The sequence below is a fragment of the Myotis yumanensis genome, unplaced genomic scaffold (genome assembly GCF_028538775.1).
Source record: "Myotis yumanensis isolate MYYU_CA2020_CCGP unplaced genomic scaffold, mMyoYum1.0.hap1 SCAF_8, whole genome shotgun sequence".
In the NCBI taxonomy this organism is placed as follows: Eukaryota; Metazoa; Chordata; class Mammalia; order Chiroptera; family Vespertilionidae; genus Myotis; species Myotis yumanensis.
The window spans coordinates 5,935,263-5,959,887 of NW_027223759.1; the positions used below are offsets into that span (position 1 = coordinate 5,935,263).

The following is a 24,625-nucleotide window of genomic DNA, read 5'->3' on the forward strand; positions in this document are numbered from 1 at the left end:
GCTCTCGATGGGTGTGAACTGCCCGCCGCCCTGCCCCGGAGAAAGAAGAGAGGAGGTTCTGGAGCGGACTCCACGGATGGCCTCACGGGAGGGACAGGGGCCTGAGAGACGCGCTAGGAAAAGGCAAGGCCCAGGGTGCTGCAGGGAAGCCAGGAAGGGCTGAAACTGCCTGTGAGCTTCATGCCGGCACCATGGGACGATGGGATGGATGACGGGGCTCCTGGTGAGGGGCTCCTGGTTGATGGGGCTCCTGGATGATGGGGCTCCTGGGTGAGGGTGCTCCTGGATGGGGGGGGCTCCTGGATGGGGGGGCTCCTGGATGGGGGGGCTCCTGGTTGGGGGGGCTCCTGGATGGGGGGGCCTCCTGGATGAGGGGGCTCCTGGATGATGGGGCTCCTGGGTGAGGGGGCTCCTGGATGGGGGGGCTCCTGGATGGGGGGGCTCCTGAATGGCGGGGCTCCTGGTTGAGGGGACTCCTGTATGGGGGGGGGGGGCTCCTGGTTGATAGGGCTCCTGGATGGCGGCGCTCCGTGATCAGCAGCGGGGCGGGGAAGTGTGTTCACAGGAGGAGCTGTGGCTTTGCCTGTATCTTGAGTGTCACTTTGCTCCTGTCGGTAAATTCCCAGGTGTCGGTTCTGGACCCAGCGCTCCCTGGAAGCGTCTGGCAGGGTCTACTGGCAGCCCCGCTGGAAGAAGCAGTGTCGGGAAGTCAGCAGGACCCAGCACTGGAGCGAAGCTGCGGGAGGAGCTGGCGGCAGGCATGGCGCTGTCTGGTGCACAGTCAGCCAGGCCCTGGGCCGCACGCAGGAGCCTGGGCACACACCCCGGGCCGGGGCCAACAGAGAGGGACGAAGGCCGGGTTAGGCCTCTCATCGCTCCAAGCTGACGCAGACGAGGAGGAAGAGGCTCAGCCTAGAACATGGGCTCCCTTTTCTCCACAGGCTCGCACCACCTGTTGTTGATCTGCTGATGGTAGCCATGCTGGCAGGTGTGAGGTGGTACCTCATTGTCGTCTGAATTTGCATCTCTTCGATGATTAGCGACGCTGAGCACCTTTTCTTATGTCCCGTGGCCGTCCGTATGTTCCCTTTGGAGAAGTGTCCCGTTTTTTAATTGGATTATTTGTCTTTCTTTTGTTGAGTTGGATGAGTTCTTTATATATTTGGGATATTAAACCCTTATCAGATGTTTCATTGGCAAATATGTTCTCCCATGCAGTGGGCTCCTTTTCGTTTTGATGCTGGCTTCTTTTGCTGTGCAGAAGCTTTTTATTTTGATGCAGCCCATTTGCTTATTTCTCCTCTGTTTCTCTTGCCCTAGGCATTGTACCAGTGACAATTCTGCTGCTACGTGAGATGTCTGATATTTTCCTGCCCGTGCTTCTAGGATTTTTATGGTTTCGTGACTTAAACAGAACCCTTGTACACTGCTGGTGGGAATGCCGATGATAAGACCACTATGGAAAACAGTGTGGAGTTTCCTAAAAAAATTAAACATGGAACTGCCATGTGACCCAGTGATCCCACTTCTGGGAATATATCCTAAGAAACCCAAAACACCAATCAGAAAGCATGTATGCACCCCTGTGTTCATAGCAGCACAATTAACAATAGCTAAGATCTGGAAACAGCCCGAGTGCCCATCAGCAGATGAGTGGGTAAAAAAGCTGTGGTACATCTACACCACGGAATACTATGCTGCTGTAAAAAAGGTCTCTAATCCTTTGAAACAAGATGGAGGGACACTTTCTTCTCACACTTAGCAAAACACACAAATAAACAAACATCCCTCAGGTTAATGTCGCTGTCCTGGGAGGGGCAGGAAGACCTTGGCAGTCACTGATCTCCCCACCCCTTACCTGGCGGTAGTTGGAGGTGAAGGCGCCCAGGTAGGCCACGACCCCCGAGGAGATGAGGATGTCGCCCGTCAGGTTGACGTACAGCAGCCCCAGCTCCAGGGCCGATTGGCTCCAGCGGGTTTTCTCACCCCCGAGGCCGCCAATCAGCTGCTCAGCGCGTTCCAGCTTCTTGCTGCACAAGTCAACCTCAAAGGCAAGAGTGAATTGTGTCAGCAAACACAGTAGAATGAGTTATAAAATCCTGCAAGATTTTACCCTCAGAGAGAAATTATTACTTTTTCATTACAAATTTCCCACTGGAATTTTCAACTCTCTAAAGCAGTGGTTCTCAACCTTCTGGCCCTTTAAATCAGGGGTCCTCAAACTACGGCCCGCGGGCCACATGCAAATACAAATATTGTATTTGTTCCCGTTTTGTTTTTTTACTTCAAAATAAGATATGTGCAGTGTGCATAGGAATTTGTTCATAGTTTTTTTTTAAATTATAGTCCGGCCCTCCAACAGTCTGAGGGACAGTGAACTGGCCCCCTGCTTAAAAAGTTTGAGGACCCCTGCTTTAAATACAGTTTCTCATGTTGTGACCCAACCATAAAATTATTTTCGTTGCTACTTCATAACTGTAATGTTGCTACTGTTATGAATCGTAATGTAAACATCTGATATGCAGGATGGTCTTAGGCGACCCCTGTGAAAGGGTCGATCGACTGCCAAAGGGGTCGCGACCCACAGGTTGAGAACCACTGCTCTAAAGCAAACATGTGAGCTATCTCATTGTGAACACTGGGAAGTTCAGAAACTTTGATGATTTTTCCATAATAGAAGTATGTCTATGAATACAATTTATGAAATTCATAATGGTACTTGTCATGGAAAGCAGAGATAGTTTTATTTAAGGAAATGACCTATAGTATGAGACACTAAAAGGTAAGTAATGAAGAACATTCTCTTGCAAATATAGATGTTCCCCCTTCATTTCAATCATCTAAATGCATTTTATTTTAGTATTCTCTGAACATTTCCCACTCATTTAACTTATGGTTGATTTTGTAACTTTAAGGGTTAAATGTTTTAAAGTTTTAATAACTTATGCTTACTTACAAAGCACGATTTTCAAGTTGTTAAATGTATCAACCTACTCAGACACCTGCAGATAACCTTACCTGGGGGCATCGATCACCAGCCAAGAGCCTGCTCTGTGCAAAGGACTGGTCACCACATTTGATTACACATAAGTAAGCCATGTGATTAGCAAATAAAAAGGGCAGTTATGAAGATAGCAAACTTGGGGGGAAACCAATTCAAACCATGCAATAACAATGTTCCAGTAGAATACCTGAATTATTTTGATTTATTTTAGCCCTAGCCAGTTTGGCTCAGTGGATAAAGCGTTGGCCTGTGGACTGAAGGGTCCTGGGTTTGATTCCAGCAAACGCACATGCCCCAGGTTGTGGGCTCGATCCCCAGTGGGGGGTCTGCAGGGGGCAGCCAATTAATGATTCTCTCTCATCATTGATGTTTCTATCTCTCTCTCCCTCTCCCTTCCTCTCTGAAAACAATAAAAATACATTTTTTTAAAAATAAAAAAATAAAGTGATTTAGCATCATTATTTTTGGGAGAAGACAAAATTAAGTAAAGTTTACCTCAAGGTTTAAAATTAAATAATTCACATGAAAAGAGGAAGCAAATAGCCAGTCCGGTGTGGTTCAATGGTTTTATAACCCGGAGGATATGGTTCAACTAGAGGCCCAGTACAGGAAATTCATGCACTTGGGGGGTCCCTCAGCCCGGCCTGCACCCTCTTGCAGTCCAGGAGCCCTTGGGGGATGTCCAACTGATGGCTTAGTAGCCGGCCTAAGCTGTCAGTCAGACATCCTTAGCACTGCACTCGCCAGCCATGAGCCCTGTTCAGGGCTTCTGGCTGAGGGGTGCTCCCCCTGTGGGAGCTCACTGATCACCAGGGGGCAGCTCCTGTATTGAGCATCTGCCCCCTGGTGGTCAGTGCGCATCATAGAGACCAGTTGTTCTGCCATTCGGTTGATTTGCATATTCGCTTTTTATTATATAGGATAATTGCTTTTAGATTAAAAGATACAAAATACTCTATCAATTTATCTAAAGATAGTTTCAAAAAAGCAAAAGGTATCTAATTGGTAATATTTTTTATACTTGCTAAATTTAAACCTTTTCTGTTTTAATTTTCCCTTTTCTAATAGTTTCTGCCTTTCTTCATCCATTATTCTCTCAATGATCTTGAAGTGGTAATCAGGCCTTGGACTGTAATAAAGTTGTCAGGAGAAACAAGTAAGTAAAAAATATTTTAGCTAAAATTTCTCCTCCAAGAGCAGATTTTTAGTAGACATATGCATATATTCATTTTACAGCACCATAATTTTTAACATTTTACTTTGAAAAATAAAAATGTCAAACATACAGCAGAGTTGAAACATATTTAGAGTGAGCAACAACATACTGTCAGTTATATTATTTAAACTAAAACTGATGCTCAATAATAGGTCGCATTTCTAAATATCAGCCACATATTTGCACAAATATAGACTATGTGCACATATCCTACAGGAGCGAGCAGTCTGGTACCATGGGACCGAGCATAGCTATTAGGGTCAGATTGCCTGGGTTCCGATCTTAGCCTTAATGCTTAGAATCTGGGTTAACCATGGACAAGGTGCTCAACTTTTCTGTGCTTTAGTTTCTACAAAAAGGTACAAAGAGATTACCTCCCTTGTTTATTGAGGGAATAAATGAGATAGTACATACAACAGTGCCTTCCATGTAAGAAGCACCCAACACAGTTTGACTGGCACAAAGGATTTTGACTTCTTTTCTGGAACACGCTCAGACTTTAGCAGTTAGTTTTTGCAAACAGTATCGCTATGTGAGTTAGAGCAGCGGTCGCCAACCTTTCGGACCTCACGGACCACCAGTGGTCCACGGGCCACCGGTCGGCGACCGCTGAGTTAGAGCAATGCTTTCAGTCTTAAAGACATTTTCAGTGGCCACAGCATGGTGCTGAGTGTTGAGTTCTAATCTCACTTTGCCATGAACTCTTATACTATCTAAGGCAATGAACATTTTGGCTCTCCATTTCCTCACCTCCATATAAAATGAAGAATAATTTAAATAATCTAGCTCGATATTTTAATAATACAAGGCAGAGATGATATTGGCAATTTTTTTTTTCTTTTGGAGGAGGAAAGGGCCAAGGGAAGGTACATATTTTAGGCTCTGGGGCCCAAGAGGTAAAATCGAGGATATCGTGTAGGTGCTTATATAACCATTTCATATGTAATCATTTAACAGTGATTACTAGCGTGTGGACCGTAAAAATGTGCGATGATGAATTTGGCCCGGGGCCCACAGGTCACCAACTCCTGACGAAGACAAGAGGATTCCTGTGGGAGGTGCTAACACGAACATCGTTTTCACTTACAATAGTGGACAGTTTGCCCGCATTTGCCTGCATCATCCTGTACCTGGTTCTCCAGGTCGGCCTTCTTTTCTTTGTTCTGCTCCAGCTTGTCCTGCAGCTTGGCCAGCTTGTCCTGCACCTCGTGCAGGGCGGCCTGCTTCTTCCGGAGGCCGTCCATGGCGACTTTGAGCTCCCCCTCCGCTGCAGCCAGCTTGATCTTTTTGGGAGCAACTATTTTTGCCACTCTGCAAGAAAGTGAAATTGGAAAATGAAATATACACTTAATATTTCAGGGCACTACCACTGAATTTGCTTTGCTAATATCCTTCCTCTAACTCAAAACCCATCTTCATATACAACCTAGACCAGTGATGGCGAACCTTTTGAGCTCGGCGTGTAAGCATTTTGAAAAACCCTAACTTAACTCTGGTGCCGTGTCACATATAGAAACTTTTCGATATTTGCAACCATAGTAAAACAAAGACTTATATTTTTGATATTTATTTTATATATATTTTATATATTTATATATTTAAATGCCATTTGACAAAGAAAAATCAACAACAACAAAAAATGAGTTCATGTGTCACCTGTGACACGCGTGTCATCACTGACCTAGACTGATCTCCTTACTCTCTGTTTCACCCAAGAATCAGTCAAGCCTGATCCCAGAACATCAGACGTGACGATTAATACTCAATAGGCATAACGCTTTCAAACAAGTAATTGTTTTTTACCCAAAACAATAATATTTGGTTGTTACCAGTGTGGGGGTTTTTTGGTGATTTTGCAAAAGGAGAATAGCACATTCATGTAAAATATTACAGAGTTTGGGGAAAGTCGCTAAATTCTGATGAGGAGAAAGTGAAGTATTCTATCTGTGTCATTTTACTTCTTTTTAAAATTTCAGAGTATACCCTTAGGTAAAACCCAATTTTCTTATGAACATGTAAGTTGGTAATAAAAGGGACAATATAGGAAAAAAGAATGGATCTAAATTATTTTCTTTATCTGGAAATGGAGTCAGTCATGCTACCTTTCTAAACAAATGACAAAACATTACATTAAAATTTATCATTGAACATAATATAGGTACAATGATTCTAATTGTGTGTATATGAAAGATGCTGTAAAAGTTGCTTTTTGAAGAAATAACCAATGGTTTTTACTCTGTACATGCTATGCACAGTCTCACACAATCATCAAAAAGGCTCCTTGTCTCAGAAAGAACGTGCATATGTTACACCAGTGGTTACCAGTGTGGCCCAGGCCCCTCCCTTCACGGGGGCCCTGAGGTCCGCCCTTGTCCACTGGAGCATCTGTGTAAGGAATTTCTTCACATGCTTCAGTCAAAACAATATATGCAGCAGACTGAAGAAGCAGATTCGAGAGTCTAGCCATCTCCTACTAGAGCACATATTAAAGAGATTTGCTGGAATGTAAAACACCAGCGCTCTTCTCATAATTTTCTTTTGGAAAATGTGGATTTAAAAAAATAATTTGTGTTAACATGTAATGTTTTCTTTTTCCTTTTTTCCTTTTTGGTCGGGAAATACATCATGTAATGTTTTCATTGCTCTTTTAAAAAATGAGCTCTTGCCCTAGCTGGTTTGGCTCAGTGGATAGAGCATCGATCTGCTGACTGAAGGGTCCCAGGTTTGATTCCTGGTCAGGGCACATGCCCGGTTGCAGGCGTAATCCCCAGTAGGGGGCGTGCAGGAGGCAGCAAATCAATGATTCTCTCTCATCATTGATGTTTCTCTCTCTCCCTCTTTCTTCCTCTCTGGAATCAATAAAAAAATATATTTAAAAAAATAAATACTTGAACTTTAAAAAAAAAAGAACTCTTAAATGTATTAAAAGTTTCTCAGTTTTAATTTCTAGCTGGTAGATAATAAACAAAAGCTTTTGGGTCGCTAATAATTGTTAAGAGTATAGAGGGCTCCTGAGAGGAGAACGTTTGGGGAGCATGGCAGCACTCTATTTAATTGCTGGAAGCTCGCCTCCACCAATATGCAAGCACATAGCAGGAATTAGCCGCGGTTTCCTGAGGTTCCTCTCAGCTCTGTAGCGTCTAAGTCTGATCCTGTCTAAGTGGCCACATTGGAGAAGAGCGTACCAGGCTGCTGTGGGCACTCACTTGTCGTACGAATCCATGGCGATGACCCACTTGCACAGGCCCTCGGCCGCCGTGGACGCGTTTCTGATCTTTTCTGGGACAAAGTCCGGATTTGGAATGTAATTTTTCCTGATGATGTTCATGTAGGCCGGAGGAATGTTGTCTTTGTCATATTCATGAAGGGACTGCAGGAATCGAATGTCACCGAGGAGTCTCTTAGCTGGACCCCAGAAATCCTCTATCTTCTTCCCGGAACCCGTGGGGTCGGGGATCTTGTCGGATTTGATGCCTTTCAGGATGCAGATGGCCTCCATAACGAGCTTGACCCCAGCAGGCGGACTCTTCATGGACTTGACCACTGTAATGTCCTGGAAGTGAAACACGCCAATTATTTAAAAACAGCTTGTGTGTGGATTATTTGTCGTTGGTTTTTATTCTCAAGCCAAGCTGTAGGCTCTAGAATCTCATTGTTCAGGTGACTGTGACTAGAAGTATTGTCAAGAAGCATGGAGAAATCTGTGTCCCCCCCAAAGTTAAAAACTACAAATAATGATGGGAAGATACCTATGTAAGATTACTTGACATAAAGTCTACTTCCAAAACACACCAGAGAGAGATTTGGCTGTCACAAAGTAAGAGTTTTGTAGCTTCTTAAAGACTATAAAATGCAAATGTTAGAAAAATACAAAAATTATGAGTATGAAGATCTATAATCATCGTATATAGTTAACTACTGCAAACATTTTTGTTTGCATTCTTCCATATCATTTTCTGTGCATTTGTACATGCCACAAACCAGTGTCTTTTAACCAATGGGATCATGGTCTACATAACACGCATGCTGTGTTAAGAACGATTTCAATAACAATATCTGGTGAACAATCTTTCATGCTGGTAAACATTTCCATCACCATTCTAATGGTTGCACAACTTTCCAATGTATAGACATGAATCACAATCTTTACACCCTATCAAAGCTTTTTTACTATTACGATTGCCCTATTGAATAAATGACTGTATGTTCGTAATTTTTAAAGCTTTTAACACATATTGACAAAACTGCTCTCCAGAAAGTGTAAGGGTGCCTGTTTTACTACCTACACCCTTAGCAACATTTGTAGGCATTCTGATAGGCAAAAGAAATCTTACTTTAATCTGTGTTTCTTTAAATACATGTGAGGTAAGATAGATTTTCATATGTTTAGTGACTATTTGTATTTCCTCTTTTGTGAATTACTTCTTTATATCATTTTACTATCTGATCTTAGAGCTACTTATCTGTAAGAGCTATTTATATAGACATTAATCTTTTGTTTGTCAAATAATTCAAATATTTTCCCCAGTGTTTCTAAACTTCTGTCCATAGTGTTTATATCAAACAAATGCGTTGGTTTTTAGGTACTAAAATTTATAACTTTTATAAAAACTGTACTAATTGTAAAAAAGACAAGATCTCCAGATTCTATATATCACAAACAATATTGCTTAGTTTTATTCTGAATTCTCTCACACTCAAGAAATAGTAGGTCCTAGTCCATTTAGAGTTCACAAATATGACTTACATTTTCTACTATTTTATAGTAACGTAACTATTTACATTTAAATTTCCATCAGTCTGAGATATGTTTTTGAGTAAGGTATAAATAAAATCTCTAACACTCTCCCACTTACCCCACCCAACAGTTTAGCCAATATTCCCTCACACTACTTATTTTTTTAAAATTCATCTTTATCTTTCTTAATTGAAATGTTCCCCTTCCATATCTTAATTTTTATTATTTAATGCCACATTTCATCAAATCTAGGACACCCTACTAAAAATATAAGCCAAATTATTGTACATATCACACACACACAATAACCACTGGCAAACACTGACACAATACAGTCGGCTCTCCATGGCCACGGATTCCACATTCGCAGATTCAACCAACTGAGGATTGTTACCGTTTCCTAAACAATACAGTATGAACTACTTACATAGACTTCACTTTGTCTTTGGTAATGAAGTAATCTAGAGATGATTCAACGTGTGCAGGAGGATGTGCGTAGGTTATATGCAGATACTGCGCTATTTTATAACAGGAACTTGAACCTGCAGATTTGAGTATCAGAAGGGGGTCCTGGAACCAGGCCCCCCAGACACTGAGGCATGTCCGTACTTTCTCACACCTGCTGCAGGGTGCACCCCAATTACAAACGTGCCCACATATGAGACAGGCTCTCCGGATCAAAACGTACACTCGGTCTTATGCCCCTGTCGATGACTGTGGCTGTTTTGCAAAGTTCTTAAGGTGACAGGTGTCCTGTGGCAGGTGTGACATTGGGGAGGTTTCTGCTTTTTCAAGATCGTCTTAGTCATGCCTGTGTATTTCTTTTTCTTCGGGTAATTAGGGAACCCTTGGCTATCTTGACAGCAACTTGGACGGCATGAACAGTGGGAGCAGGCTGTGGCACACAACGCGAAGGGCCTCCCTGAGCTCTGAGGACACCTCCCGCCGGCGCGGCCTCTTACCTGCGCGGTCAGGGTGTCCAGGGCCGCGAGCGCAGACTCGAGGATGGGCAAGGCCCCCGCCAGGTCGGCGTCACATTCGTCTTTGATGGCTTTGGCTGCCATAGCCTGCTCGTTTGCCACGATCTCATCAGCCTTCACTATTTTTTCCGTTTTGGCCACTTCGAACGATTCCCTCTCGATCATCAGCATCATCTCATCCACCGCTTTGCTGGCAACCTTTAGCTGAGGGTGGAGCGCCTCCAGCTCCAGCTGCATGGAGGCGACTTGAGACGCTGCGGAATCCAGTTTCTCCAGACCCACCTCGTACCTCTTCTTCATCTTCATCACTTCACTGAAAGCAAACACACACCACACTTAGTCGTCCGGCTCCGGGCGGGCCCTCCTACGAGGAAGGAGATTAAGTATCCTGGGCTCCTGGGGCTTGTTCAGAGCAGGACTAGAGGAGTGACCGGGGAAATTGCCACCAAAGTCAAACCTATAAAACACAGAGGGCCTAAGGGTGGTTACCAGGGGACTGGGTGTGGGTGGTAAGAGGGATGGTGTTTAACGGTACAAAATAATAAGGAATAGTCAAAATCCTTCGAGCTCTAATGCAAAGCAAAATGAATATCGCTAAGAACATGGTACGATAATTATGTAATGTGATAAATAGTGGTCCAACGGCAGTCATATTACAATATTAAATGTATCAGAGTAACCAGTTTAAACTTACACAATGTTACATGTCAAATTTCTCCAATAAAAAAAGTGATGGGAATATAAAGTGTGTAACTGAGCAGTAGTTAGCTATGTTAGGCAATGCATCTGTACAAAAGAGTAAGACCCACTCCTTACCTTAAAAAATGTTTGCGGGGTAGTCATTTAATGACTTAACAAAACTCCCTATGCATGTGAAGTAAATCTCTATTACATCACAGCAATGCCGTTTTGGTATACACAAATAATTTAAAACTGCTGTAGCTTACTTAAAAATATAAAAATTCATTTTTACCTTCTTTTATTTTCCAACAACAGTTTGAAGGTGGAGATTAATTCCAGATAAGAGGTTGGAGTCACATAATTGTATCTTTGAAGCTCGACATGGAAGGATGTGGACAACTCTATAGTGGACGTGTGGAAGCTTTTACACATGTCGATGCAGCCGTCCCGTATCTCCTCTGACATCTCAATTTCTTCCAAAAAGCGTGAGGCCACTGCCTGGAGCGCATCCTCAGGCCACGACTAAATGTAATAGAAATGCTTCAGCGCTGTATCCAAGTTACTCTCTGGGTCTGTGCTACTGTGATCCTTTAGAGCTCAGGGGTGGTAGGAGTGGAGGGGGGACGAGGAGGGTGGGGATGCGTGGGGGAGATGTGTTCATGAGGACTCCCCCAGGACTCGCATGCTCAGGGCAGGGAGCGAGCAGGAGTGCCTGGAACACTAGCTCTATGGCTTGTTCGGGGCTCAGAGGAATTGCTCCTAACACCGCAGGAGCGAGGAAGAGGAAAGGAGCGAAACTCACAGGATGCCTCTTTCTGTGCCATTCTGCTGGAATTGCCTCATTTAATCCCCCCAGTAGCTCTCTGAGGTGACTAAACCCCAGAATCATATGGACAGCGACCTCCTTCGTTTCTCTTATAGGTATCTCACACTCAACAAGCCCACGGCATGGTTCCTGTCTCCCTCAGAACAGTTGCCATCTTCTCCAATTTAGTAAACATCACCCCATCCACCCAGTTACTCAAGCCAAAATGCAGGAACCCTCCTTGAGGGTGGAAAAAGAGAGGTAGGGGTATTTCCACCTCTATTCCTTGCCAGCAGGAGCTGAGCTCTAGGCTTTGGGTTTCTGCACCTGTCAGGCAGTCCTGCTTCCACAGCTCCAAACTCCAGTAACACTCTTCCCTCCCTTTTATATCCAGCTGTAAGTACCCGCTTCCTGCGCTGGCCCACCACTGCTGGTCACTCTACCATCCCTCTCATTTCCTTCCACCCTGCCGACACCTCCATGAAGAGTCTTTTCATTCAACTTTCCCCAGTGACGCCTTCCAATGTTCCCTTGTCTTTCCCTGACAGGATGCTGACCGATACACACATTTATCCTAAGACTTTCTAAGGTATATTGAGGTTAATGACTGCATACACTAGCAATAAAATGATTTTCTATTATGATGATTTCTTGAGTTACCTATAATAATAAAAGCATAATATGCTAATTAGACTGGACAGCCGAACAACCTTCTGGATGGCATTCCGGATGTCCTTCCAGACGAAGCTGCCATGGCGGTGGCCGAGGCAGAGGTGGTTAGGGGTGATCAGGCAGGCAGGTGAGCAGTTAGGGGTGATCAGGCAGGCATGCAGAGTGGTTAGGGTCGATCAGGCAGGCAGAGGCAGTTAGGGGTGATCAGGCAGGCAGATAGAGTGGTTGGGGGCAATCAGGCAGACAGACAGAGTGGTTAGGAGTCATCAGGCAGGCAGGCAGGTGAGCGGTTAGGAGCTAGCAGTCCCAGATTGCGAGAGGGATGTCTGACTGCCAGTTTAGGCCCAATCTTGCAGGAATTTTGTGCACTGGGCCTTTAGTAATTTCATAAAATCAGATAGTATTATTGATCACAAAATTCTGTTAAAACTACATTTTCTAGGGGGGTGAGGGGGTCGGGGAGTCTACAATAAAAGTCATGACGGAGAATCAACATTTCTAGAAATCTATCAAAAATGTACATGGCAATACCTGAAACCAGTCAATGGTACAGCAGTTAACAAGAGCCGGGAACTTTCTCAGACGAATCCGAAAGGCATCCCCAATGGGGCTCATGGCCAGGACGACGTGCAGCTGGTTGCGGCAGCGATCGATAAACATGTTGAACAGAGCGATGGGGCTTCCATCGGTCTGTTTGGTTTTATCCCGTTGGCGGTCGAGCTGGCGCATCTTTTCGCATATCTCTTGCTTCTCGTCTAATGGAAAGAGATTCGGCACTTCCCCCGCATTGAGCAGGTTGTTGACATCTTCTAGAAACGACTCCCTTTTAATCTGAGTGTCTGTAAACAGGAAGACCCCCTGCATCTCGCCCTCAGCGCATTTCCTCAAGATCACTTTTAGATCCTCGTGCCACTCGGTGTTACCGTAGCCCTTCGTGATTTCGACCTGGAAGATGGAATAATCAGCCATGTGGGTAGCTAACCTGGTGACAGACTGCCTCCCGCTGCCTCCCACGCCAACCAGAAGAGCATGGCTCCGAGGCTGCTTGAGGATCCTGGAGATGCGGCTGATGTGCTCGATGGCAAATCGGAACAAGACAAGGCTCATGGTCTTCTTGCTCATGTTGTTATATTCCTCAAGGTGGGTTTCCACGATCATCCGGAGATTGTCCACATTTTCAACCTCTCTGTAGTTGGTGTCCTCCTTCTTGGGATCATGAAAATCACAAAACATTAAGCTGCGTAAGTCATCTTCTTCCACTATTCCATCACCATTGAAATCCAGATGTTGAAAAAGTTCATGAAAATTTTCATACATATGACTTGTCAAAATTTCTTGAATGTACTCGATAAGCCAATGTCGGTCTGCATTATCCAGGAGGCGATCATAATACACCCTAAGGACCTGGATAATCATTAAAAACCAGCTTTAGGAACGGACTCTTCTATTGTTTTTTATTATTATTATTTCTGTGCTAATCTCAAGTAATATAAAAAGTACTCTCAGGAAATTTGAATGGGATTGATTAAAAGCATATCTAAACAATTAGAATAACTCATGATCATGTTTATTTTAAATATTTGTTTTGATCATATATATATGAGATACTACACAGTTGCATGCAGTTCTCAATAAGTAAAGGTAATTGGGGGGGGGACTGAAGCAGATGGTAGAGAGGCTGTGAAGACTAGGGAAAGAGTGTGAAGGACTAGAGGGAAAAACTACTAGAAGCGACTGCCTCTGCTGGTCACTCAGATGAGAAAGAGCTGGACACTGGCATCGAGGCTTTTCCAACTTCTGTACCATGGCCTTCCGTTCTCTAAGCTAGATAGCAGTTTGAAAATTATTGGAGAATCAATAGATATTATTTTTTTAAAAGCACATATTCTAGAAAAAGAGAAAATGTCTTCTGTGGAAAGCAAGCTTATTTGGGACATTTTAAAATTATTTTTGTTGTAAGTCATTGCAGAAGGCAATCTACTAAAATAAGCTCTGGCTATAGGCACATGCTATGCGGCTGTAAGAAATAGTGAACCAGACTTGCTACGTGAAATAACTTTCTTCAAAGTGGTGTGCGTGTCCTTTGGCCACAGCCTGTTTTGGACTGATCTGTGTCCCTCCCCCACCCCTACCCCTAAATTCATATGTTGAAGCTCTACCCCAACATGACTGTATTTGGAGAGGATTTCTTTACGGTGGTAATGAAGGTTAAGTGAGGTCATGGGGTGGGGCCCTCATCCAATATGACTGGTGTCCCTCTAAGAAGGGGAAGAGACAGCAGGACTCTCTCTCCCCGGAGGCACACAGAGAAAGGCTCTGTGAGGACCCAGTGAGAAGACAGCTATCTGCAAGTCAAAAGGAACCCTTCACCAGAACCTTGATCTTGGACTTCTGGCCTCCAGAGCTATGAGAAAATCAACTTGTTGTTTAAGACAGTCAGTCGGTGGTATTTCGTTATAGCAGCACTAGCAGACAAATACATAGACGATATAAGCAATGCAGATTCTTGTCAGCAAAATGCCTGACATCTGGGGGAAATCACTGCGGCCTGTCTACACCAGCTTCTTCATCTATACAATGGAAGTAGGAATACCTGCCTTGTAAGTCTCACAGATGCAAAAACAAAATGACAACAGGTGTAAAAACCATAAACTTGAGAATTAAAACTACTACAGACTGCCCTGCAGTCAACCTAATGGTGTTCAAGAATAATGAGTTCAGCCTTTTCACTATTGACAAGTGGATGACATAATAGTGCAAATGATATGATTGCAGCCTCTCCGTACTCCAAGTTCAACAGCTACTTTTCTGTGAAACAACATAGTTTCCCAACACATGCCAACAGTCACGCCTTGGATGGAGGTACCGGAGACCTCATACAACAGCCCCAGGGGAAGAGGAAGCTGAGTTAAACCCACCTCACTCATCAGACGCCAGTGCCTGAGCATGACTCAAGCATGTCATTACCTAGATGGAACTTAGTAAGAACCTAATGCAGTGTTTCCCAAAGATTGTCCAACACCTGCAGGCACTGGGGAAAGCAGTGAATAAATAAAACCGCTGCTCTCAGAAAACTCTACTCCAGCAGACACCATTTGTAAGCAAACATAGAGATGGTATCAGGTGACATTCAGGTATGAAGAACAAAGCAAGATGATAAGGAGTTATGGGGGGGGGGGGGGGGGAGGGATGGTCCAAGGCGAGCCTCCCCGGTCAGTGGATATCTGAGGAGGTCAGTGGGGAAGCCTTATGGAGAATGGGGTTCAGAATGTTCTAGGAAGGACTATCAAGAGCTGAGTGCCTGAGGGGGAGAGTGCTAGATGCTACCCCAGAGTACCATGTGGTCGTGACCAAGTGCTGCCACAGGCCATGCACTCCTTCAGGGAGGTCAAGGACATCCGCCTCTCGTCTCGCTCCCTGCCCACCTTGCAGCATTATTTGTGTTACCCCGGTGACCTCCCACACTCCAGCCTGTGTCCCCGCCCCAGAGCGTGGCCCCCACTCAGGTACTAAGTGGTCTGCAGTGGAGCGAAGCCAGAATCTGCCAGGCACACGTTCCCCAGGAGTCACCTACAGGGACCTTGCTGTGGCCGGAACTTCCGAGAGGAATGGACCTTCACTTGGGCATAAAGTTGAAGGTGTGAGGATTTAGGAATTCAACCTGTAGACTAGAAGGCCCACAGAAACAGAATTTTAAAAGCCTCTCTGAAATCCATGTCTCTGTAGCACATAGTTTTAACATAGCAGTGCATCCCAGTTTTCCAGATTTTTAAATTACATCATTAAAATTAAAGTAACCCTATTATTTACATATTAAAATGGAAAAGCACTCTTCCCCCCAAATTCTCATAGCCTTTGTCTATTTTAAAAATATCGCACTATGGTTTTTGGTGCATTGTTTTTTGTATTCTCTCTCTTTCACTGTGTCTTCTCCCCTCCCTGCACAAATGTGTACAAGAAAATGTTAACCCACATTCTCTCCCCAAAGAGAAGGTAAGTATTACTGTATATGGTTTCCATGCTCTTCAAACTGGTTTGCTTTCCAGTTCTTTTGGCAGCTAGTCAAACCATGAGTAAATAATGTAAGTAAATACATTCACTTCTTACAAAAAAAAAAAAAAAAAAAAACAGGCCAAAAAGTGTTCCTCCTCAAAATTATTTGAAGTCAAACTAACAAAGATTAAGTCACTTAGGTCAACAGGAATGCCTAGCAAGGAGAGACAACCCATTTTAAATAGCATAAAATATATTAGTGTGAAACATTTTAAAAATCATCTTGATGATTGACCTGCGTCATGACAGACAGCGCATTGCATTTCAGCAGCATCAACTGCGGAGCATTTCTTCTTGCTCAGAGGTTGGCTGGAGGAAGATCTTCGTTTTCTGCACGACCAGATTTCAGTAACATGGACACTCACCTCGTGAACCCAAAGACGCTTAATGGCCTCCTTGGTTGCCGTGGTTTCCGGTCTGGACAAACAAATGCCCTGAATGACACGGGAGAAGTCCCGCAGGTTGAACAGGTAGTGCGACTTGGCCGGGGTAGGCAAGAGGTGCTTCATTGCCTCTTTGTACAGAGTCATCGTACCGTTGACAATCTGGGCGGTCAAAGTTAGAAAATCCTCTGGAAATTTATAACTTAAAAAGGATTAAGTGAAAAGGGGGAAAAGTCAGCAAATAGAGACTCTGACACATAAACATTTTGCATGCCTAACAAAATTTTTATTCTGACTAAAGCAACTGGCTTAGCTTACAGAATTACCATTTCTTATCACAATGATGGAATTTTTACTCCTTTCAAAGTTGCTTTCCATTCATTACTGTATTTGTATGTTCAACGGAACTCCACGAGCAGCAGAACCAATTTAGCGGACTTTAAATCACTTAAGTAAGGGGACATAATAGCCAACCACCGAGCCCAGGTTCTATAGCTCAAGTCCAGGATCCACTGAGCAGGTAAGTTCTGCCCTTTCCACTCCCTGGCATTCTCAACTGCTTACAGATAGAATCCACAAAAAACACAGGTGAAACAGTATTTTCAAAGAGAGGAAAGGAAGAAAAAGTATATAAAGAAAAAAAAAGATTTAAAAAGAAAGTTAAATAGAGAGTTAAATAGGATAAGAAAGGGGGGCAAAGGGCATGATTGGGGCGGAAAGAACATGGGGGAGAATATTCATTTGGGAAAACTGTCTGTATTTAACCTCTGCCTTGACAAGGACCCAGCTGCCGTCCTCCATCCTCCTGGCGGGGGCAGGGAACGGCACTTCCAGAGACTGGACTCCAGGGACCCCAGCCCTGCGCTGCTCAGGGTGCGGGCGTGGCTCTGCGCAGCTGCGAGGAGCACTTTCCCAGGGCGCAGGCCGCAGGCTGCACGCCCGCTGGGACAGGGACACCCTGGGGAACGCACGGGTTCTAGTGCATCCCAATCACAGGGAGACCCGACATGCCTTCCCCTTGCTAATCGCACTAGTGGTGGAAATTCAGAATATTCCCACATGAACATATTAAACCGCAGAATGCAAAATTTGTACGGATTTTTATCTTTATTTATTTATTATTATTTTTATATATTTTAATTGATTTCAGAGAGGGAGGGTGAGGGAGAGAGAGAGAAACATGCATGATGAGAGAGAATCATGGATCGGCTACTTCCTGCACGCTCCCTACTGGGGATCGAGCCAGAAACCTGGGCATGTGCCCTGACTGGGAATCGAACTGTGACCTCCTGGTTCATAGGCTGACACTCAGTGACTGACCCATGCCGGCCGGGCTGTATGGATTTTTAGGCTAAAATCCAAAGCTTCACACACACACACACACACACGCACACACACACACACACGTAAAAAGAAAGCTACTCTGGCTCCTGTTTGGGATGTTCCCATAACCTGGAGATGGGCACAGTGGGGAGGAGGGGGATGGGAGCAATGGTACCCATTATCTTTTCCTCCTCTAGGATGCTTTTATGGAAAAGTTTAAGGAGCACCACTTATATTGGTATATTTTCAAAATGTTTTATGCCGCCTTAATGAAAAAAAAAACAAAAAACACACTGTAAATTACTCACCAGGTTTTTAAATGCCAGTTTAAGATTCTAGAGAAGATTGTATACATGGATTTGTCACTAAACTCATTGATTGTTATAACATTGAAATGCCGCATGAATCGAGGAGTCACCGGATTTCGACCACCACCTAGATATCAAAAAGGTAACGCTTAACAAAGTTGCTAATAGAAACCAGCGTATTTTTCTCTGATATCTTAGAGCATCGAATAACTCAAAAGATGGACAAATGTATGGCACACTGAGAAATTAAGAATAATCAGTTGTTTGGATAACTTCGACCTCAAAAAAGTATCCCCCTCAAACACAAGATTTTTTTTTCTAGTTGAATTATCTGAATGAGCTCAATTACTTACACAAAATCTGGGGTCAGATCTATGTTACCAACAGAGCCACTGGACACCTTCTCCAGGTCTTAGAGCCCAAGCAATAAATGGTGAACATCCTCATAACAATAAGATATTAAGAGGCGACGTTATGCAATGTTAATATACAGAAACCCTGAATGGCCGAGCCTTAGGTGTTGGGGACCAGATGTAAGCTGGCAAGGTCCTTGCACCTGAAGGGGCTAGCAAGGCTGGGACCCCTTACCTACACAGTTTTCCCAGACTTGTTTGGATGGCGATTATCAGTAGAATGAGAGCAACCTTTGTAGAATAAGAACAGCCTTTCATGGCTTACCAAGAAGTCTGTAACTATTTACTGAGATATGCTGTACTGAGAACTTGTCCTTCTGCTGTGTCTCTCCCTTAGAGATTAAGAGGAACAAAGAATACATTCCTCTGGGCAGACCTCCTATTCAGTGTGTTGTGTATAAATAAGATTGTGTGGCTAATAAACTTCACTTCAGTTCATCAAGAGAACTGGGGCCCTCCCGACCCCGCTTTCCTGTCTTTCTTTTCTCAATTCCCACCTCCCTGCCTCAGCCCGGCTCAACCTGTCAGGCTGGCCCTGACACTTAGGGTCCTTCCCGCCTGCCTGAGATTCAGCACAGCCTCGGCAGGCAGCCTATTCTCTTCCCGAATCTTGAGTGAATCTCCCTCCGGTTCCTGTATGTGGCTACTTCCCTGGCTGCTCCCATTTTTTTAAAATTTGAGGATTGTCTCACTTTCATGAAATAATGATGACATTTTCAAGTATGAGGCTGCAATCACTGACTTAGAGTGTAACACATCATTTTACAAAATGGATATCATCATTTTTAAATACATGACACATTGCAATTGTGTTTTAAAGGGATTCAGTCATGAAATCTTGGTTAAAAAAAGTGATTTTTAAAGTGTATAACATCTCTAATATATATTTTGCATAAAAATAACTCGGTTCATGTTTTATGTTTGTTTAGAATGGTAAATCTAGGTTTTATTTTTATCACTGAATTGTACACACAGCGCTGCCTCTGAAAATGTGAAGAATATGTGTCAGGTGTTAGTCGATAGACCAATACGGTTGTGCATGTCCAGGGATTAAGCGGCTCCTAAGGAACCGATTTCCCTGGCAGGTTTAGGAAGAAGATGACAGGGTTCCAGAAGGAACGGCAAGAGGTCCGTCCCCAGCTCCGCCTCCCACCCTTCCTCCCGGAGAACATGCAGGAATGGGGGTATTGTCAGAACAGGGGCTCCCGGAGGAGAAGCTGCCTCAGGGACCCAGCCTGGTTTCCTGTCCAGTCCCTGCAGCGTCCGGGAAAGTGGGCACGTGGCACAAGGGGCTGGCTCGCAGGGGTGGCAGGGAGGCCGAGCAGAATGAAGCCTGAGACCCAGGAGCAATAGTTTTATTTCAGAGAGGTTGGGGGCAGGGGGAGAGAGAGTGCTGAGAGCAATTACTGACTCAGCAAACTGTCCACACTACAGGTCAGATGAAGGTCAGAGGGTTCAGAGGCAAAACCAGAGAGATGGACAGAAGAAGCGGTACACTGAGAAAGGGAATTTTCAAAACACAATACCAGAGCTCAGGAGAAGAACAGTGAAAGCTGCGGGTAGGTGAGCCAAGCCATTGCGGATATGCCAGCATACGACATTCCCATGGGGCTATCCATTTCTCCCGGAAAATGTCAAGGGTCTCTAGGAATTAACTCTTTGGCCACTTCCTACTGAAATCCCTCTCCACTGCCTGTCTAACCCAGGGCCTCACGGGCATGGGGCAAGGTTGGGGAGAGGGAAGTGGCCTCTGAAGCAAGGATGTTTCATATGAAACTGTACAGTTGAAACTTTAGTGAACGAAACAGACACGAGCTGCGCAGAGGCAAGGACAGGAAATGGGGGCCGAGTCTCATACGATGGGAGGAAAGGGCTTGGGAAGAGTTGGTGGGAGAATGGCCCCAACCAGGGCAGCCCACTCTGCAGCGCTGACCATTGGGGAACACTCCCTCCGGTCACAGCATGTACACACAGGAAGCATAGACACGGAGCACTGCACCTCAGATCGTCCCATTGGGTGTCTCTTTCTCCAGCTCTCTGTTTAGATACGGCCAGAGTGACGTTCAATCTTAATAAGCACCAACTTAGAACGTGTACCTGGAGGTCCCATCGCACACATGATCTGAACGTCCACTAGTTTAATCATCGAGCAGTCTTTTAGGTCGTACCAATTCCAGTGATCCAACCACTGTCTCAGCAGCTCGATGGGCGGCTGAGCCCCGTACACCTCCCGCGCAGGCATGTTGACGTCATCTACAAAGACAACCTGAGGGTGACAAGGGGGGAGCGATTAGGGAAGATTAACGTCTCATTAGAGTGTCCTGCTGTGTTAATAATGTTGAGGCAAAGAATCAGATGGTCGCTTTGTAGAGCACGGGTATGGAAGTGATGGCTTCTTTTCCAATCAAATATCATACCCCTTGGCATCCATGCACCCAAGGAACAGAGGTAAGAGTTTAGGCCTTACTAATCCTCTCATCCAATTTGTTTCTCAATCCGCCTTCTCCTTTTCCCTGGTACAACTTCAATGCATTCGCATGAACAAGAAAGGTGTGCTTGTAAACTGAGAATAGCCTGGGGTGGGGGGATTGCAGTTGGGACGGGTGTTCTTGGTAAGGGAACACAGACAGGTCAATTGGTTACTGGGATGTCTATGGGTCTAGAAAAACAAGCAGCAAAGACTCTGCCAAGTAAAAAATGTTAATGAGAGAATTGGGAAGGTAGATAATTTCCCAGATGAATAGTCTACTTTTAATTTAAAGGGCAGCTGCTTGCTTTCAATGTCACGCTGTCTCATCCACAATGCACATACAAATATGAACACACTTTTAAGGAAATTTCTTAAACAAAATTTGTGAGAGAAAAAAGAAAAACACAAAAACTGTAGCCAAGCCAGCATGGCTCAGTGGTTGAGCATCAACCTATGAACCAGGAGGTCATGGTTCGATTTCCGGTCAGGGCATATGCCCTGGGTTGTGGGCTCGATCCCCAAGGTGGGGCATGCAGGAGGCAGTCGGTCAACGATTCTCTCTCATCATTGATGTTTCTATCTCTCTTCCCTCTCCCTTCCTCTCTGAAATCAATAAAAATGTCTATATTGTAAAAACTGTACAAAAAGGAGCCAGGCCCCAGCACACGTGGTTTCGTGTTCTGAGTGGAGCAGCATGCATGACTAGGACCCGTGTCGGGTCATGTGTACAGAAACGAAGCGATTACCATTTTCTTGCCCAGAGGAGGACCAAACACTCCCTTTCTTCTTTTGTCCAACTTTGACATGATGATGTTCTGAGTTTGAGCTGCTGTAGTTTGTGCTGAGAAGTTAATTAGCAGAGGCTTGTAGATTTCTTTATTGATTTGAGTTAAAAGGAAGTTCTATATAATAGAAAATAATAAAATGAACCATAGTTGGAATTGCGTTTTGGCATTTTAAAATAAACGAAATATATATCATGCAACAAGGGAGGATCTTAGCCATGCACAAGGACAGGAAATCAACAGAAAGAACAGTTGCCACGTCGATGTGCGTCTCTGTTTGTCCAGGCCCCATCCATTCGGCTTCCCTGATTTCCAGAACCACCATGTAGATTACACATCCTACCTCAATGTGGAGCCACAGGAACTGAGAGGTTAAGAAACTTGCAAGGTCCCAGGGATGGGGCAAGACCTTAGACTGCCATTTGTAGCTCTCTGGATCAATGTTCCTTGTAACATCGCTTATTATCTTTCCACTTAAATACCAAGTTATCTGATTGTAAGTGAGGAAGCGTAAATAAGACAATTGTATTTTTGAAATGGAATTCACTGGAAAGTGGGTGCAATTACCATGATTGCTAATCAAGATGTTGTGTTCTACAGATCATCTTGTAGAAGAATAATAAAGTAGGGAAATATTTATAATACATTAGGTAGAAAAAAGCAGATTATGAAATAAAATGCAAAGTATGTTTTCAATTTTGTGAAAAGCAATGTTGTTTTTGCTGGGACTGAATTCGATGGGGGTACAAATGACAAAGGGCTTTGTTTTTTCCCATTCACCATGTCAAGTCTCCGTCCCCTGACTCTGGATGACATCTGAGGTAAATAACCGATATCTCAGTCATTTCTTTTAAGTGCAGGCCAAACCAACATCGTGATTTAAAATCTCAGCCTAAACTTCTCCCCTCTCTGCTTTTGGATATTCCCTCGTATAGAAAGCATTTAGATTGTAATACAGGTGCCATTTCAATCTGTTGGGAAAGACATTATTAATAAACTAGAGGCCCGGTGCATGGAATATGTGCACGGGTAGGTTCCCTAGGTCTGGCCAGTGACCCGGGCCTATCGGGCCTTCCAGCTGCCGGCCGGCTGGCGGGGGCCTCCCTTCCCTGGCTGCCAGCTGCCAGCTGGGGCCTTCCTTCATTCTGTGCCGTCCCCTGGTGGTCAGCACATATCATAGCAAGCAATCAAACTCCCAGTCTCCCAGTTGAACTCCTGAGGGGACAACTTGCATATTAGGTATAGATGATACCAGGACAATTACTTAACTACAGACCCCAATGTATTCCAAAAGGATTAAATGATGAAATTAAAATAAAGGAGGAAAAACAGGTACTGTCATCATTTGAGGGAGTGTGAATTGACAGGGAACCTGTAGTGGGAGTGACTGCTGATGGCTCCTTGCTCCCCTCCACCTGCTACCCGGTTTCCTTCCTCTCCCACAGCTGGGCTTTGGGAAGCAGCAGAACAGAGGCAAAGGGACCAAAGTCCTACTTCGCTGGCTCTAAGATGGTGCTCTCTCAGCTGATGCGTTCTTGCCTGCTACCATGCAGGCTTCCATGGTAGCTTCCCTCTGAAAGGAGCAGACGGGCAGGTCCTTCAGATACTCCAAAGGGACACCTGCCCGGCACAGGTCTCTGACACAGGGGACAAATGGCCCCTGCTGCTGAGGCAGTCATCTAGAATGCAGTCATCTAGAATGGAATCTTCTAGAATGGAGCCATCTGGAATGGAATCATCTAGAATGCAGTCATCTAGAATGGAGGTCCAGAAGACTTAGGCCCTCTTATCTCCCACATTGCCCAGCTGCCCCCTGGGAAACTTGGACTTGCCTTGCAAAAGGCTGGGGGCTATTGACTAATTCCAGCCTTTTATCTTCAGAAACCTGAAACTAGAGACAAGAACTGGTCTTTGATCGATATGACCTCCTAACCTCAAGAAACCCCCTATACAGGAAGCATAAAGCAACTGAGATTTGGGGCTGCATCTGTCACAGCAGCTAGCATTTCTTAACTGACACACCGTGAGTATGATTCCAGAAATCATTAAGAAAAATTACTACATTACTAAATTACTAAAAATCACTAAAACTTTTTAGTAAAATTACTACATTACTTATTACTACACAGTAACCATTCAGATACTAACTGATAAAATTAAATATCAAGTATAATTAACTAAAACACCTTTTCAAGGGATATAAAATTCTTCATCCTGGACAAGTTATTTTTATTAAAATACCTAAAAAGGGACAGTAATATAGTGATGTAAAATGGCATCATATATTTTTCTAAAATAAATCAATTTTCTAAAATAAATAGGCAATTACACAAAAATTATTTGTGGCTCCAACATCAAAATATTTGAGTATTTAAAAATATTAACTCTACTATTTCATGTGGCTTTAAAAAATTCTTAGGAATACCATGCACATTCAATATTAAAATTTCTACAATACTTACAATAATGTAAGAACTCTTCCCAGTTCCTGTGGGTCCTACAAATATTGTTGGCTTTTGATGGGTGGTTAACAAATCCATTAACACCGAGTAGCGAATCGTGTCCAGAGTTGGTACAATGATTTCATTAAACAACATATCTTTAGAAATTGGAGGGGCGTCTGCCAATTTCTTTACCCATGGTTCCCATCGTCCTATTCCCTGTTTATAATAAACAGCCAAACAGGGAATTTTATGTTATAAATACTTTTTAAAAATATATTGTTATTTATTTCAGAGAGGAAGGGAGAGGGAGAGAGAGATAGAAACATCAATAATGAGAGAGAATCATTGAT

At 44.0% G+C, this 24,625-nt stretch overlaps 1 protein-coding gene across 4 annotated transcripts in view; it reads right to left on the minus strand.

The window, feature by feature from the left end:
* The window catches only part of DNAH7 (dynein axonemal heavy chain 7), a 151,913-nt gene that overhangs the window by 51,093 nt on the left and 76,195 nt on the right, over window positions 1-24,625 (minus strand). For all 4 annotated transcript variants that reach the window (XM_070421732.1, XM_070421734.1, XM_070421731.1 and 1 more), the window contains 11 exons: window positions 24,294-24,491; window positions 21,793-21,948; window positions 20,674-20,842; window positions 18,164-18,290; window positions 16,515-16,734; window positions 12,628-13,500; window positions 10,912-11,141; window positions 9,921-10,251; window positions 7,427-7,773; window positions 5,351-5,531; window positions 1,859-2,044 (listed from right to left, as the gene is read on the minus strand). In XM_070421732.1, coding sequence (XP_070277833.1) covers window positions 1,859-2,044; window positions 5,351-5,531; window positions 7,427-7,773; window positions 9,921-10,251; window positions 10,912-11,141; window positions 12,628-13,500; window positions 16,515-16,734; window positions 18,164-18,290; window positions 20,674-20,842; window positions 21,793-21,948; window positions 24,294-24,491 — 3,018 coding nt within the window. The remainder of the gene's footprint in view (window positions 1-1,858; window positions 2,045-5,350; window positions 5,532-7,426; window positions 7,774-9,920; window positions 10,252-10,911; window positions 11,142-12,627; window positions 13,501-16,514; window positions 16,735-18,163; window positions 18,291-20,673; window positions 20,843-21,792; window positions 21,949-24,293; window positions 24,492-24,625) is intronic.